We start from the raw sequence: 14,445 nt of genomic DNA on the forward strand, positions 1-14,445 counted from the left end.
ATCATTGAAACTAGCATTAAAACCAGAGTCAAACATTTCAAATCAACACCAAGACAGCTTCAAAATAGATACCATCTATTTCAAACAAATTCCAAACAAGATCACCAAACAAGTTTTGTCACGTGACACATCCCAGCCCTATGTGTCCGTAGACAAGCTACACCACAGCAAGGTTCAGTCAGTTCAGTCAGTTCAGATTAGCAGTGATCTGGCACTTTTGTGAGTCTACTCATAGACCGTGCATGCCCAGTCACTTAGCATAGATGCATATCCTCCGGTTGCACACAACATGATCATCGGAATTCCCATCAGTATCCATTAGCATCAGTCAAGGGAATTTTCCAGTGCATTTAGCCTATTTTCCTATTTTTGGTTATTTTCACTTATTATTTTTAAGTGACTTTCCAACAAAAGTAGGTAGGGCAATTTTGCTAAGTTAATATATAAGCAAACCCAAGATAGCACTTTCTGGCAGAAGAGGCAGAAGGAGCTTCCCGCTCAACAGGCAACTTCTCAGCAGTACCCCCCGCAGCATTAGACCATCGCCATACTCTCCCATCCCTTGGCGTTTTCCTTCACAACAGATCCTCGCCATCAAGTTCCCCCTTCTGGCGCTTGTTTCCCCTGCAGATCAACCCCTTCCTTAGCGTTTTGCTCACCAACAATCTGCTCCAAATCAGCGTTTTTACTAACGCTAGGAACTGCAGCAGATCAGCGTTTTTTTTGGAGCATATAGCCCAGCGTTTTTGGCAAGGAAAAGACAGCATCAGCGTTTTTGAGATTCGGCCCAAATCCGCAGCAGATACACGCAGTTTTCAGCCTATGGTACCGCAGCAGATCAGCCCCCAGTCGGTTGTAGATGTTCCCCCATTTTCAGCCATAAAAACACAGCCAAAACAGTCATTTTCAGCCACCAAAACAGTCCCGAAATTCAGCGATTAAAAGATCTCAGATTTCAGCCATCAAGTCGTCGTCGTAATCACTGTCGTCGTCATCGGCATAGTCCCATTGCATCAGTCCATTGCATACGCATTGTACATCTTTGTACAATCAAAGTAGACCACTCTCGCCGACGAGAGTGGGGCCTTCGGAGGAAGGTTTTACAACCTCTCGGGTGTCGTATCTCTTCTCTCTTTTTCTCTCAATCTCATTCACTTGCACGCACAATATCCACTCACTTTGTTCGTGATCATAGCACTCTCCATAAAGACGGAAAGCTCTCTCTTTCCCTAAAAACTAAAAGGAACCCTGAGCAATAAGGATCACTAATCTTGAGAAAATACAACATTCATTCCGCTACACCTAACATTGGTATCAGAGCTTTGAAAGTGTTCTGCATTACTCTGAACTCAAGGAAAGAACCACAAGAACCACAAAAAAAAAAAATTGTTTGTTACAATCGCACGAACCCAAGTTTACTTGGGCGTGACGATTCCTAATCGTGTTTTGTTGAAGAGTGACAGGAATCCCAAGAAAGAAGGGCTTGTCCAGCCTCCCCTTGTGTCTCTTTTCACTCATTGAGAGCAGACCGTGCACTTAGCGACCGGCCAATCGATGTGAGGTGGGAAAAAGCAACCTTGGTGTGAGCGCAAGGCCACCAAGGGGTGCGCCCGCGGAAAGGAGTAGAACTTGGGTGAAGAGAAGATCCTTCTCAAACGCGGTTTGCAAGCGAAAGAAAACCTCAAGACCCTCAAGAACCTCAAGACCCCCAAGAACCCAAGTTCCTCGTGAACTTAAGAAACCAAGACCCTCAAGAACCCAAGTTCCTCGTGAACTTAAGAACCCAAGACCCCAAGAACCCACTACTACAGAATGATCATCACTCGAAGCGGAATGGATACTTCGCTTGGAGGTGATGAGCATGAAAGAGGCGAAGAAGAACCAGGAGGTTTTTCCGACCCTTCCCCATCTACGACAAAGATTGCACTAACTCCTATGGAGGAATTAAAGCAGATGTTTATGGAAAGAATGGCAGAAATGAAACGTAGACACACAGAAGAAAAGCAGAAAGAGAAGCCGAAAGAAAGGCAGACAAGAACGGCGCGACCGACACATGCAAGAGTTCTTGCGACTCTTGTATCCAGTGCCAACACATATGCAAGAGATTCAGGAGACGGAGACTCCCTCAATCTCTTCTTCTCCAAAGCATGATACACAGGATTTGCATGATTGTGTGAAGCATGATGATGATTTGACTGACGATGATTTGCATGATGATTTGAATGACAATGATAAGCATGATGATTTGGATGCCAATGATTTGGATAACAATGACAAGCATGATGATTTACATGATCAAGAAGTGATTTCTCACGAGCATGATGATTTGCATGAAGAAGATGTGATTGTTCACAAGGATGATGTGTTAGTTGATGCTCTTTTAGCGAAGCTAATCTCGTTGTAGATTCGATCAATCACCAAGAATCGATCTTGGCTTTCGAGTCGAGGTCCACAGATCCCCCACAAGAAGATTCGATAGATCCCGAAGAAGCGATCTTGGCTCTCGAGCCTTGGTCCAAAGAACTATCACAGGAAGTATTATGTGTTCGCATGATTGATACGCACACATTGTTCGAGTGTTTCATTCGTGAAGGTTTCCTGTATTTTAGTCAGCATCGTTATGTGATCCCTTTTATTAGGCATGACATATTGTATGTTGAGCACGTTTCTCTTATGGATGAGCATGAATGTATGCAGATTGTTCATGAAAAGCTGAAAAGTTTGTATGTAAGGAAGTCGCATTCCATGTCCCTTCCTTGGCATGACACAGTTTCCGAAAGAGCACATGATTGTATAAGCACCAAGCATGGGCATTTCCATTGTGATTTGCCACAATTGATTGATTTTGATCAAACAGAAAAGATTCGATATCATTGTTTGCATGTGTTTGATGAACGGGTTGTCACTCCTTCTATATGTTCATCTACATTGCATACACAGTCTTTAGAGAAGACAATATTTTTTTCCTTCACTTTACATGAAATGGGTATGTTCATGGTTTTGTGTTGGAGATGGTTTCAGGAATTTTCAGCCGTGGAGATTCTTGAAGACGAAAGAAGCAAGACTCTAGACGAAGATGAAGCATCAAAGGAGCCACAGAAGACTTTGAGTCGCTTTCGGCACGGCCCAAAGAAGCAAGCGTTGCAGACCTTTTTGAAGTTCAAGTACCGCACGACCCACACATCAGAGTGGACCGGCGAAGAGTCCCTTCCAAGATTCCGGATGCTGTTGGCGATCTCCCTCGACGCCATACAGTTCTGTACCAGTACCTCGCTTTGAAAAGGAGGGGATGTCACGTGACACATCCCAACCCTATGTGTCCATGGACAAGCTACACCACAGCAAGGTTCAGTCGGTTCAGTCAGTTTAGATTAGCACTGATCTGGCACTTTTGTGAGTCTACTCGTAGACCGTGCATGCCCAGTCACTTAGCATAGATGCATATCCTCCGGTTGCACACAGCATGATCATCAGAATTCCCATCAGAATCCATTAGCATCAATCAAGGGAATATTCCAGTGCATTTAGCCTATTTTCCTATTTTTGGTTATTTTCACTTATTATTTTTAAGTGACTTTCCAACAAAAGTAGGTAGGGAAATTTTGCTAAGTTAATATATAAGCAAACCCAAGTTAGCACTTTCTGGCAGAAGAGGCAGCAGGAGCTTCCCGCTCAACAGGCAACTTTTCTCAGCAATAACCCCCCTCGCAGCATTAGACCATCGCCATCCTCTCCCATCCCTTGGCATTTTCCTTCACAACAGATCCTCGCCATCAAGTTCCCCCTTCTGGCGCTTGTTTCCCCTGCAGATCAGCCCCTTCCTTAGGGTTCTGCTCACCAACAATCTGCCCCAAATCAGCGTTTTTACTAACGCTAGGAACTGCAGCAGATCAGCGTTTTTTTTGGAGCATATAGCCCAGCGTTTTTGGCAAGGAAAAGACAGCATCAGCGTTTTTGAGATTCGGCCCAAATCCGCAGCAGATACATGCAGTTTTCAGCCTATGGTACCGCAGCAGATCAGCCCCCAGTCGGTTGTAGATGTTCCCCCATTTTCAGCCATAAAAACACAGCCAAAACAGTCATTTTCAGCCACCAAAACAGTCCCGAAATTCAGCGATTAAAAGATCTCAGATTTCAGCCATCAAGTCGTCGTCGTCATCACTGTCGTCGTCATTGGCATAGTCCCATTGCATCAGTCCATTGCATACGCATTGTACATCTTTGTACAATCAAAGTAGACCACTCTCGCCGACGAGAGTGGGGCCTTCGGAGGAAGGTTTTACAACCTCTCGGGTGTCGTATCTCTTCTCTCTCCTTCTATCAATCTCATTCACTTGCACGCACAATATCCACTCACTTTGTTCGTGATCATAGCACTCTCCATAAAGACGGAAAGCTCTCTCTTTCCCTAAACAATAAAAGGAACAACAACATTCATTCCGCTGCACCTAACAAGTTTTCAAAGTGATTTCAAACTTAAAAAGCAATCTCGACATCAGTCGAGCTCGAAAAATCAATTGACTTTCCATCCTGAAACCTGCACCAAAAATTAGGGTTAGGTTCCTCCACAAGGTCGTAGCCAACCGCAACATGTTCCACAAACTCTTGAATAGTCAAAACAAGCCTCGACAAGCAATGTTCCTGTGGCGATGATGGCAGTCCCAAGACCTAGCAATCACACTGAACCTACAAGGTTTTAAGCTCGAAAAGAGACACCTACTGAGAGATGTCGAGAAATTTCAAGTTATAATATGCTAGGGTTTCCATGGCGAGCATTTCAAGATACCCCACTCTGCCAAAAGTTGCACTCCCAAGGAAGATGTCAGAAACCAACTTCAAGCAAAATTTTTCTTGAAAGCTTGCCAAGTCCTTGAAGTGTGCGGCTTCGTAGCTATAGACTTCCATCACAGCATGGCACTGCCTCTGAGAAAAACAGCAGCTCGAAACAAATCTTGGATCCTTCTCTTGCAAGTGATCTTTACGGCTTATGCCCCCTAAGACAAGAGCGGTGAAGAAGGGAGCACGCCCGATGCGCGATGAAGTAAGGGTGGGAGTGGCTAAAAAGTCAAGGGTCGTGACACGAAGATACTTCATATAGAAATCCAGTAGTCTCTAGTTTGCTCTATTTGCTCTTTTGTAGGACCGGTATGCTTTCAGAAAAGCACACCCGATGCTCTGATACCACTGTCACAAGACGGGCACCACATGCCAATAGAAAAGAACAGACTGAACAGACTTTTAGCACTTCAATAACAACTAAACTGAAAGAGAAAGACGACACGCGACATGGAGTGGCGGGATTCCACCCCAAAGAGTATTGGCCCCAAACCTTGGCGTCCCTTTCGGTGTTTCTTTATATTGCATCAACACAGTACAAGCTGGTACTCCACGCTCTGCACCTTCGCCCAAAAGCGTGCCAGAGAATGAGCCCATGGCCTCATATTAAAAGGCCCTAGTCCCAAAAGAAGTTTACATGAAAAGCCTTACACTCAAAAGCAACTGGCTCGAAAGCTGGCACTGAAAACTGCCCAACGTAAATCACGAAAACCCGTACACGCTTCCACATCAACAAGCCAGTGTAAAATTAGGGAATTTCGTATAGTTCTCCCACGTCAACAGTCAGCGAAAAATCCGGCATGCCGTACAGTTGTCACGTCATCAATCCAACGCAAATTACGGAGATTCGTATAGTTGCCACATCATGAACCTCTCCGCGTGTGTGTGGCCTTACTTTACTTGGGCCCATCAGACCGGGTCCCATAGGTTGGTGGGAACTTCAACTCCTGCTTCTTAGGGTTTAGGCTCCTCAATCGGGATCTGCACAGTGGCTCCGTTCTTCAATGGCTTGACACGTCAGCAGTTTGTGACAAAGATAGCTTCTTTCGACCACAATTCCTCAAATTAAGCCACCTAAAGGAGGGGAAAAGGAGGGCTTGGCGTTTCTTTTGGAGAAAAGATGCAAGCTGACTCGTTGTGGACCACGGAAGAACGTGTAGATTTGTGCGGCCTACTAGCAAGATTCAGTGAGCCTCGTAGGGATTGCCTTAATATCTCAACCTAAAAAAAAACAACAACAGATCACTCAAAGTCAGAAGAGCACCAATAAGGCAGGGAGACACCGGGAGTCCTCGAGGGGCCTCGCAATACCATGTAAGAGTACACGAGTGCAAATATGTGGGAGAGCCTAGCGAATAAGTGCTCCTACATATTTCACCGAACACTGAGGGCTCAGCTCTAGCACCAGGTGGCTCTCAAAAGAAGAAAAGAAGAAACGAAACCATTGAAAAGAAAAATGTGTGGTGTAAAATATAATCAACAAATGCATGCAGCATGTCTTGCAACGGCACATCCATAAAGCCTCACGGACTAAAGAATTCACTTCAAACTTAGGCCCTTTAGACAGCTCTACCTCCATTCACACCACTAAAGAGCATGTAAATCAATTCACATCCACGTTGGAATAGCATTGCCTCATCATGAAAAAAAGTCAAAAGTACAGTTTGGCATTCACATCACTTGTTTTAACTTTTGTTTCTTTTTTTTTTTACTCGTGGAACCTTTTATACTCTGCTAGAGATCAAAAACATATGTGACAGGATCTCCTAAAATGTTTCTTTTCAAGCCATCTCTCAACTTCAGTAAAAGGTTCATGAAATTTTAACATGTAACAAAATAAACCCACACAAGTTGCTTCATTTAAAACTTTACGAGGTAAAGCAACACTAAAAGACAAATAGTTTGAATCAGAATATAGCGTGCAAAGTTGAAGTAATTGTCAGATACGCCCAGATGATTGACTTTAATAATGTAAACTTCTTAATGCCAAAATAAAAACAAAAATTGAACACCTTATGTCGCCGGTCATTTTTTAAATCCAAAAGAAACAACAAGTGTTCCCAACATCTTGCTTGGCAACATGCTAGAGAACAGTTGATAGCATTGTAAACACCAAACTCCCTGCATTTTGGTTTAGATGACAACAGTATTGATAACTATAGCGAGAAGCGCAGCACAGTCAAATATCATTCTAAAATATACCAGTTCTTTGCAGCCCCATGATTACAAATCTACAAATTTTGACTGATTTACAACAAGACCATCAAACGCTTGAAAGGAATAGATAGCCTTAATACAGCACCCAACCATTATGGAGGAAGCCATACCCAGAGCATGGCAGACATGTCTAGTTGTAGTAAAGCTCTAGGCCCATACCGTCATGGATCTCGTAGTCCTTGAGAGTGATGTGGTCCTTGTAGATGTTGTACCACTTTTGGATGCGAATCTTCTCAGGGCGAGTGCCCGTCTGCGCAGCCACGAGCTTCTTCAGGTCGCCTATGGTGTCGTCTTCGTTACATTTCACTCTCACCTTCTTGCCCAGCCTGTCGTTCAGCACCACCTCGATCATCTTCAAAGATGGCCAAGAAATCGTCACCAGGGTTAGGGTCTGACCTTGTTCTCCACGTCCTGCTCAGAGTCGTATAAATATGGGCAAGTAACTTCGACCAAATATATAGGTTAGATTAATCGATGTATTCTCGGCCTACTTGCATAACATAACATACCACTCGCAGGTTCTACTACTTATTCATTATTTGAGAATATTCTTCTGGTTTGCAATTCAATGAAGGCCTAATTCTCCTCCCCCCTAAAAGTAAGGTGCGTGGTTGAGAGACTCGAACCCCAGCTAATCAGATTCTCAAGCTCTGAAGCCGTCGCTCTTCGCCAACCGGGCAAGTGCCTTGAGCACTTCAAATCTGACCCAAATACAATTATTAAAAAATCCCACCTTCAACTTCTGGCCTTCCACCTTCTGCGCGTAGCCGTGGCCTGCTCTACATGTGCGCTTCAGATAGCAGTCCCCCACCCCCCTCCCCCGGGGCGGCCGTGCGTGTGTTTTCCTGGCAGCCCCCGTTGTCGGGGGATATGGGTTCACGAGGTGAGCCGGGTCAGCAACGGGGGCTGCTTGCTGTGGGAAATAAGAGAGACAAGACGCACGGCACGAGGCAACAGATCCTGTCAACACTTTAAATACTTAAAACTCGACAATTGAAATGGTTTAAACTGCTAATGATTAGCCGAAGTGGAATTCAATTACAAATGGTTGCCGTTAACGGCACTGATGGAGTTAGGAGAGTTTAATGCTCTCAAATTAGATCAAGACTGTAAAATTTCCTCTTATGCTCGTCATTAGAGTCTTTATAAGCTGATTAGGAGGTAAGTATCCAACAAAATCCCCTGCTTGATACCCTTGTATCTGCAAAATACAAGTCGAGAAAGTTTATCCTCTGTCCTTGCTTACTCGAGAGCGAGTCTCCTCCAGTTTACCAAAAGGCCGAGAGAGATAGAGCCCTTGGCGGTTTGGATTGAGAGAGAGAGATCCCCTTTTTCTTGGATTCGATTGAAGGTCAAGAGAGAAAAAAAAACCTTGCTTAGCTTCCCCTCTTGCTTAGCTTCGATGGCAATCAAGGAGAAGCTCTTGCCTCAATGGAGTTCAAGGAGGCAAGCCCTTGCTTTGATGGAGGTCAAGGAGGCCCTCCCTTGCTTCGATGGATATCGAGGAGCTCCCTTTCCTTCCCCTTTGGTTCCTCTTCTTTCCCCCTCGAATACCTCTTTTTGCATGAATCCCCCTCCTATTTTTAACGTGCACCCTCCCTTAGCAATAGCGCCGGGCGCTAATGACGTGGCGCAGGAGTCGTCGCTATGACGTGGCAACCCGGATGACGACCTGCTCCATTCCCGCTTCTGCTGGTTTCGAAATTGAGCGCCATGGCGTTCTGATCCCTTTTCGCTTCATGCTCGGCATCATCCGATGCTTCCAGTGGCCGGTGCGAGCTTCGCAAGCCTCCGCCCTCCTTCTGCGCACTGCCCGTCGCCATGGCCTGTTTTTTCTTGCTTTGGTTCACACCCCTTTTCAATTAGGGTGGCCTTTGTGCCTCATTGGGCGGGCGGCCTCTAGCCCTTGGGCGACCACTAGCCCTTGGGCGGCCTTTAAACATGTCCCCTTCTTAAGGGCATCACATTTGGCATACATTTTGACCGTAACATCGCCAAGCATCACAGTCGGCATATATACCGGCCATAAATTTCATTTGGGCAGGCGGCCACTTACTAAGGGCATCACATAAAGCACTGCCAAACACCTCATCTTTCCCTAGTAGCACCTATCGAACAATCTCATCAAGGGTTTAACTTCTCGTATCATCATCTTGCACAATGCCACATGCTTCAAGATGCTAATATAGGTAATTGCATTTTGAAAAAGACCTTGTCTTTGAAAATAGCCAACTTCCTGGCCCTGCTTCTGTTGGGTTTATCCCGCAATCATTGCATTCCAAGAGACGACATTCCGAACACAATGCTCCTCAAGCACTTATGGATCTTGTAATTGCACTCTATTCTAGAGCAGCTTGGTTGAACCCCAAAAATTATCATATGGCACTCCGATCGAGCGGACCGGACTGGTACGGAGCCGGCCCCCGGTGAATCTTTAACGGCTAATATCTTGGCGATCGGGACTCCGATTCACTGATCTGAAAAGACTGACACGCTCCACAAAGTGAGCACTTCAGGCCCGTGCATTCATTTCAATTCTATCAACTCAGCTACAGTTGCCCAATCCAGTACAGATCTGCAATCGACTTAAACTTCAAAGTGCTATAACTTCTTCACCGTGACTCCAATCGACGAGCCGTAAAGACAGGCCGGTAGAGCACTTCAAGCACTGCAGTTCTAGATCATAAACTCGCATATGTGCTCACTTCAGGCATACTCCTTTTTGGCATCATTAAGTCATCAATTGGCCCTTTAAAGCCGCATCTGGCATACATTAATCATTAGACTTGGCCTGTTAACAAGCCCTGATCACTGACCATTAAATGTGTAGGCTTCAAAGAAGCTTAGCTTGCATTTCTCTGCTCTTTTTCTCATCATGGCAGCGGAGTTGCACGACATCCACCCCCTCTTAGTTAAAAGATTCTTTCATCCTCACTTATGGCCTCGCCCCCTCCTGTCGCAATCTTGCTTCTCACATCGCTCACGCAACCTTGTTGTTGTCCCTGTTGCCTTGCCCTTATTATAGCAATCTCCTCGTGAATTTTGAGGCATCGTCCCATCAAAAACAACTCTCGAGGCCATTTTTATGCACATGAGAAAAAGCATGAGATTGAAGCCCATCAGTGGTGAGCCCTCGACTTCACGGGCAGAGAGAGAGAGAGAGAGAGAGAGAGAGAGAGAGAGAGTCTTGCCTCTCGTCCCTACTGCAATTCGAGACAGAGGGAGAGAAAAAAGCACGCCTTGCCTCCTGTCTTGAACTCACACCACCATCGAGAGATCAGAGAGCGGCTGCTGCTGGAGGGATCTTAAAGTTATTTTAAATGATCCCGGATCTCTCAAGATCCGCCTCCTCATTTCCTTTTCACAATGTGTAAGACCTACTGGCAGGTTTGTAATTCAATTGGCCTGAATCTTGGCAGATGCCTTCAAGGCTCCTTGCACTCGTCACAAGAAATATTAAAACTTAGATTGATGATGGGTTCGAACTAAGAACCTCAAATTTTTCAACGTTGAGCAGTCCGCATTGTCCATGACGCCCACACTGTACTGGTGTCCAATTCGCCTAGCTTGCAATACACAAAAACAATTTCAACATGCATTGTCTCGTGTCAAGCACAACTGCATATGAGTTGGATGTAGCCTAGGTGGAGGCGCCCTCCTGCAAGCACCATGCCCTTGCGTTCCTTCGCCCTGCCTTGCCCGCGACGAACGCTGCCGCCGTCGCCCCTTCTACCCTCCAAATTCATCTTCATTTTTTTCTTTCCCACTGCATGCAGAAAGAATCTGCATTTGATTCTCTTTGTCTTTCTTTTTTCAAAAATGGGTAACCCCTACTAAAAGGTATTCCTAATTCAAAGATTCCCTCAACAACAACAAGAAAAACGATGCGCTAGTCTATAGCATGTAACAATGAGCAATGACGAAGCAAATAGATTTGCAACAGTGTTAGCTAGGAAGGACGAATACAACATTGCGAGAGAGAGAGAGAGAGAGAGAGAGAAACGCTAAAGAGAAGAGAAGAAAATGCTAAAAGGAAAATAAAGAAGAAGAGAAACGCCTCTTTATATGGACATAAAAGGTCTTTTGACTTTCCACCTTCATATGTCTTTTGACTTTTCACCTTCATTTGTCTTTTCATTTCCTAAGATCAACCTTCACTTATGCAATTAATATGTTTTGAAAGAATTTTTCTTTTTCTGAGATTGGGGAGACCTAATCGATGTATATGTTAACCCTCACGCACATTCCTATCACCTACGACGGACACTGTATTATTTATTTGGTAGAGTCAAGTACCGGGCTTGTCGGTCCAATAGGAAAAGGGTAAGAGTGATCGTCGATGAGAGGCGCACTCTAAGGGATTAATTGGCTAAGCATGGGCGTCCAAGTGTGAATGGGGCGAGCTCATATAAAAGTCAACTAAACCTAAAATTCACTCATTCTCTCATTTGTGCAATTGAAGAGTGCTCTTGCTCCATCTTTATCTTCTTCTTCTTCATCTCCTTGTGTGTGTGTGTATGCATGAGAGAGAGAGAGAGACTGCGATCGAGCATTGCGACGACGGCACGACGGCGGCGAAGCAGTTGAGCGCGGCGCAGCGGGGGCTCCTTCTTCTTCGCGGCGAGGAATACTCCGCGACAACAAGCGTAGAGCGGTGAGTGACACACCATCGCCATCTTTGAGCTTACCAGTTTAGGCTTGTTGTGTGCTTGGAGCCATTTGTGGCTCGCACATAGTGTATCGGCAAGTTCCTTGCATTGACACGTGCGACATACGCACACATTTTTGGCGCCTGTGCCGGGGAATGCCATACACTAAGCTTGAATGGCACTCTGTGCTTCTTTTGTGGTGCAATTTCAATTGTAGGAAAGGTAGGGAAGGAAGGTGCGTGTGTTGAGAAAAAGGATTTTGTTTAGCTACTGTGTATTTCTTTATTAATGAAGTTTTGAAAGGTATTGTGTTTTCTCTCTGTGCTAAGGTGTTAGTATTAAGGTTGTTAGTTCTGTGTAATGTAAAGTACAGTAAGTAGGAAGTAGATCTGTGAGAGCTAATGAAGTGTGTTAGTGTGTAACAGTAGGTGTATTAGTTGTAAGTAGGTAGGTAGAGTGTGTGTGTGTGCTCGCGCGCAGGCCGCAGCGACCTTATCCCAAAAAAAATCAAAAAAAAATTATAAAACAAAAAATTTAAATAATTTTTAAAGGTAGGACCGGGATCGGGAATATCCTCCCAGACTCAAGCCTAGACCCAAGCCCAAGCTCACGCTCAGGCTCAGGCCTCAGTCGCCCTTTAAAAATATGTATTTTAACTTCACACGTAGCTAAAAATCGACTTTTTTTTAGGACCAACGGAGCTTCAGGTGACCGAACGTTGTGCTATAAAGCACACCGCGACCCTCTAAGTTATACGCTCGTTTCGAGCTATCACACACTTTAATAAAAAAACCGATCATTAAAAACTTTTTTTTAAAAACGAGTGAAAACGGACGCCTAAAAAAGTAAGCTGTTAACCTTCGAGGTTATTCGTCGACGCTTGTAGGGTGCCAAAGGCACATGCATCTGTTGTTGGGGTATAAAGCCCAATGTGATCGCCCAGGTAAGTGGGCGGGCCGCCAGGTATGTACACATATTCTTTTGTAAAAACCTAATAAGAACTCACTATGCTCTACACATTACAGTAGAGCGAGTTCACCATATCATCGTGCTCTTCTTCTCGCACTCTCTCTCGCGTCGCACTTCCGCTCGTACTCCTTCAACTGGTATCAGAGCTCAGATTGAGGCTCGGGGCAACACTGTAGGAGGCTAGAGTAACCAACTCAGATTGGAGTGAAATTCGACAGGCGAAGACACGGCCCCAAATCTCGTGGGAAAGCCCGAAGGACTTGGTGTTGTCAGAATTTCATTCTGAGATCATCTCGGCCACCGTTCGGCTTCGACAAAGGTCTGCGCATGCCATTTTCGACTACGTGGTCTCGGCGGGTGCAGATCCGACTCTACAAATTTGGGGGTTTTCGGCCTACGACTGCAGGTGCTGAGGATATCGACACTCCCAAAGTGTTGATTTGTGGCTGTCTACACATCGAAGGACGGCTCACAGTTCTTGGAGGCGTGTCACATACGACACGGGCGCATCTACACACAGACTGTAGGCGACATCCACTAGTTCATCAGGTAGCTTGTGTTTGCTGCTTGATATTCCAGATTTCATCCTGACATTGCAGGTACTTCCACATGGGATGTATTGTCAGAGATGATGTATGTCTGTTGAGGGTTTGCTGGCTGTGAGTCACGCAGCAAACAACCGCCGCAGCGGTTACAGCATACAGTGGGAAATTTGTGGATGTATGACTTTGTGGGAAGTCTATGTACTGTTAGATTTACTGCAGCCTTTGTTGAGGGTCGAGTGAGGTTTTATTGAGCTGGGGGATTCTCGAATGTTGAGATCCTTTCGGTGATACAGGTCTTGGAGCGATCCCTCGAGCACCCTTAGATAGGCAGCTAGGATGTATTGACTATGAGTTAGACAGTTGGGATTGCATCTTTGCTTTACTGCCGTTGAGGCATTGTCGCAGTCTATGCTTACAGGACAGTGATAGGACAGTCAGAGACAGTACAGGTGCAAGACAGGTTTACCCACAGCTTACAGTGTCAGAGAGACAGTGTTTTTTGAGCTGTTTTTTGGTCTGTTCTTAGTACACTAGAGCCATTTTACAAAGGAGACTCTGCCAAAATTTCTGCAGAATCTGAAGCTTTCTTGGTTCATTTGACAGGTTGATATTGGTTCAGAGGTCAGTTTACAGGGGAAACTCTGCCGAATTTTTCCCAGAAAAGTAAACTACTGTGAAGCGTAGCTATGGCTGGATCACAGGACACTGCTCTTTACAATATCAAGAAGCTGGATGGAACCAATTTCCCATTGTGGAAGCAACAGATTTGGCACGTGTTGGTACAAAAGAAGCAGATAAAACCTATAAAGCTCAAGGGGATAAAACCAGAAGATATGGACGAAGATGAATGGAGCGAAATGGATGAATTGGCACTTTCTACCATTATGCTGACTTTGGCAGAAAGCGTTTACTTCAATGTAGCAGACGAGATGTCGGCTTATCAAGCATGGTTAAAGCTGAGTGATCTTTATGAGAAGCAGAGTGCAGCTTCACAGGTATACTGGCTTAAGAAGCTTGTTGACTTGAAGATGAAAGAAGGGACACCCATGTCCAATCATCTGAATGAATTCAACACAATCTATAGTCAGTTGTCAGCTCAAGGTGTCAAGTTTGATGAACCTGTTAGAGCTATGTTCCTGTTGATCACATTGCCGAAAAGTTGGGACACTTTTCGCACAGCTTTGAGTAATTCTGCACCTCCAGATGGTTTGAACATAGCAGGTGTAGAA

The 14,445-nt window shown here is 45.0% G+C and overlaps 1 protein-coding gene across 1 annotated transcript; it reads right to left on the minus strand.

Moving 5' to 3' along the window:
* Positions 1–7,003: 7,003 nt before the first annotated feature.
* On the minus strand, positions 7,004–7,524 carry LOC147426867 (ubiquitin-like protein 5). Its single transcript, XM_086499070.1, has one exon. It carries the CDS (start codon positions 7,403–7,405, stop codon positions 7,184–7,186), a length of 222 nt encoding a protein of 73 aa, XP_086355196.1. The 5' UTR covers positions 7,406–7,524; the 3' UTR covers positions 7,004–7,183.
* Between the last annotated feature and the right edge of the window lie 6,921 nt (positions 7,525–14,445).

Source organism: Adiantum capillus-veneris, chromosome 24, assembly GCF_014529385.1.
Source record: "Adiantum capillus-veneris isolate H3 chromosome 24, ASM1452938v2, whole genome shotgun sequence".
NCBI lineage: Eukaryota > Viridiplantae > Streptophyta > Polypodiopsida > Polypodiales > Pteridaceae > Adiantum > Adiantum capillus-veneris.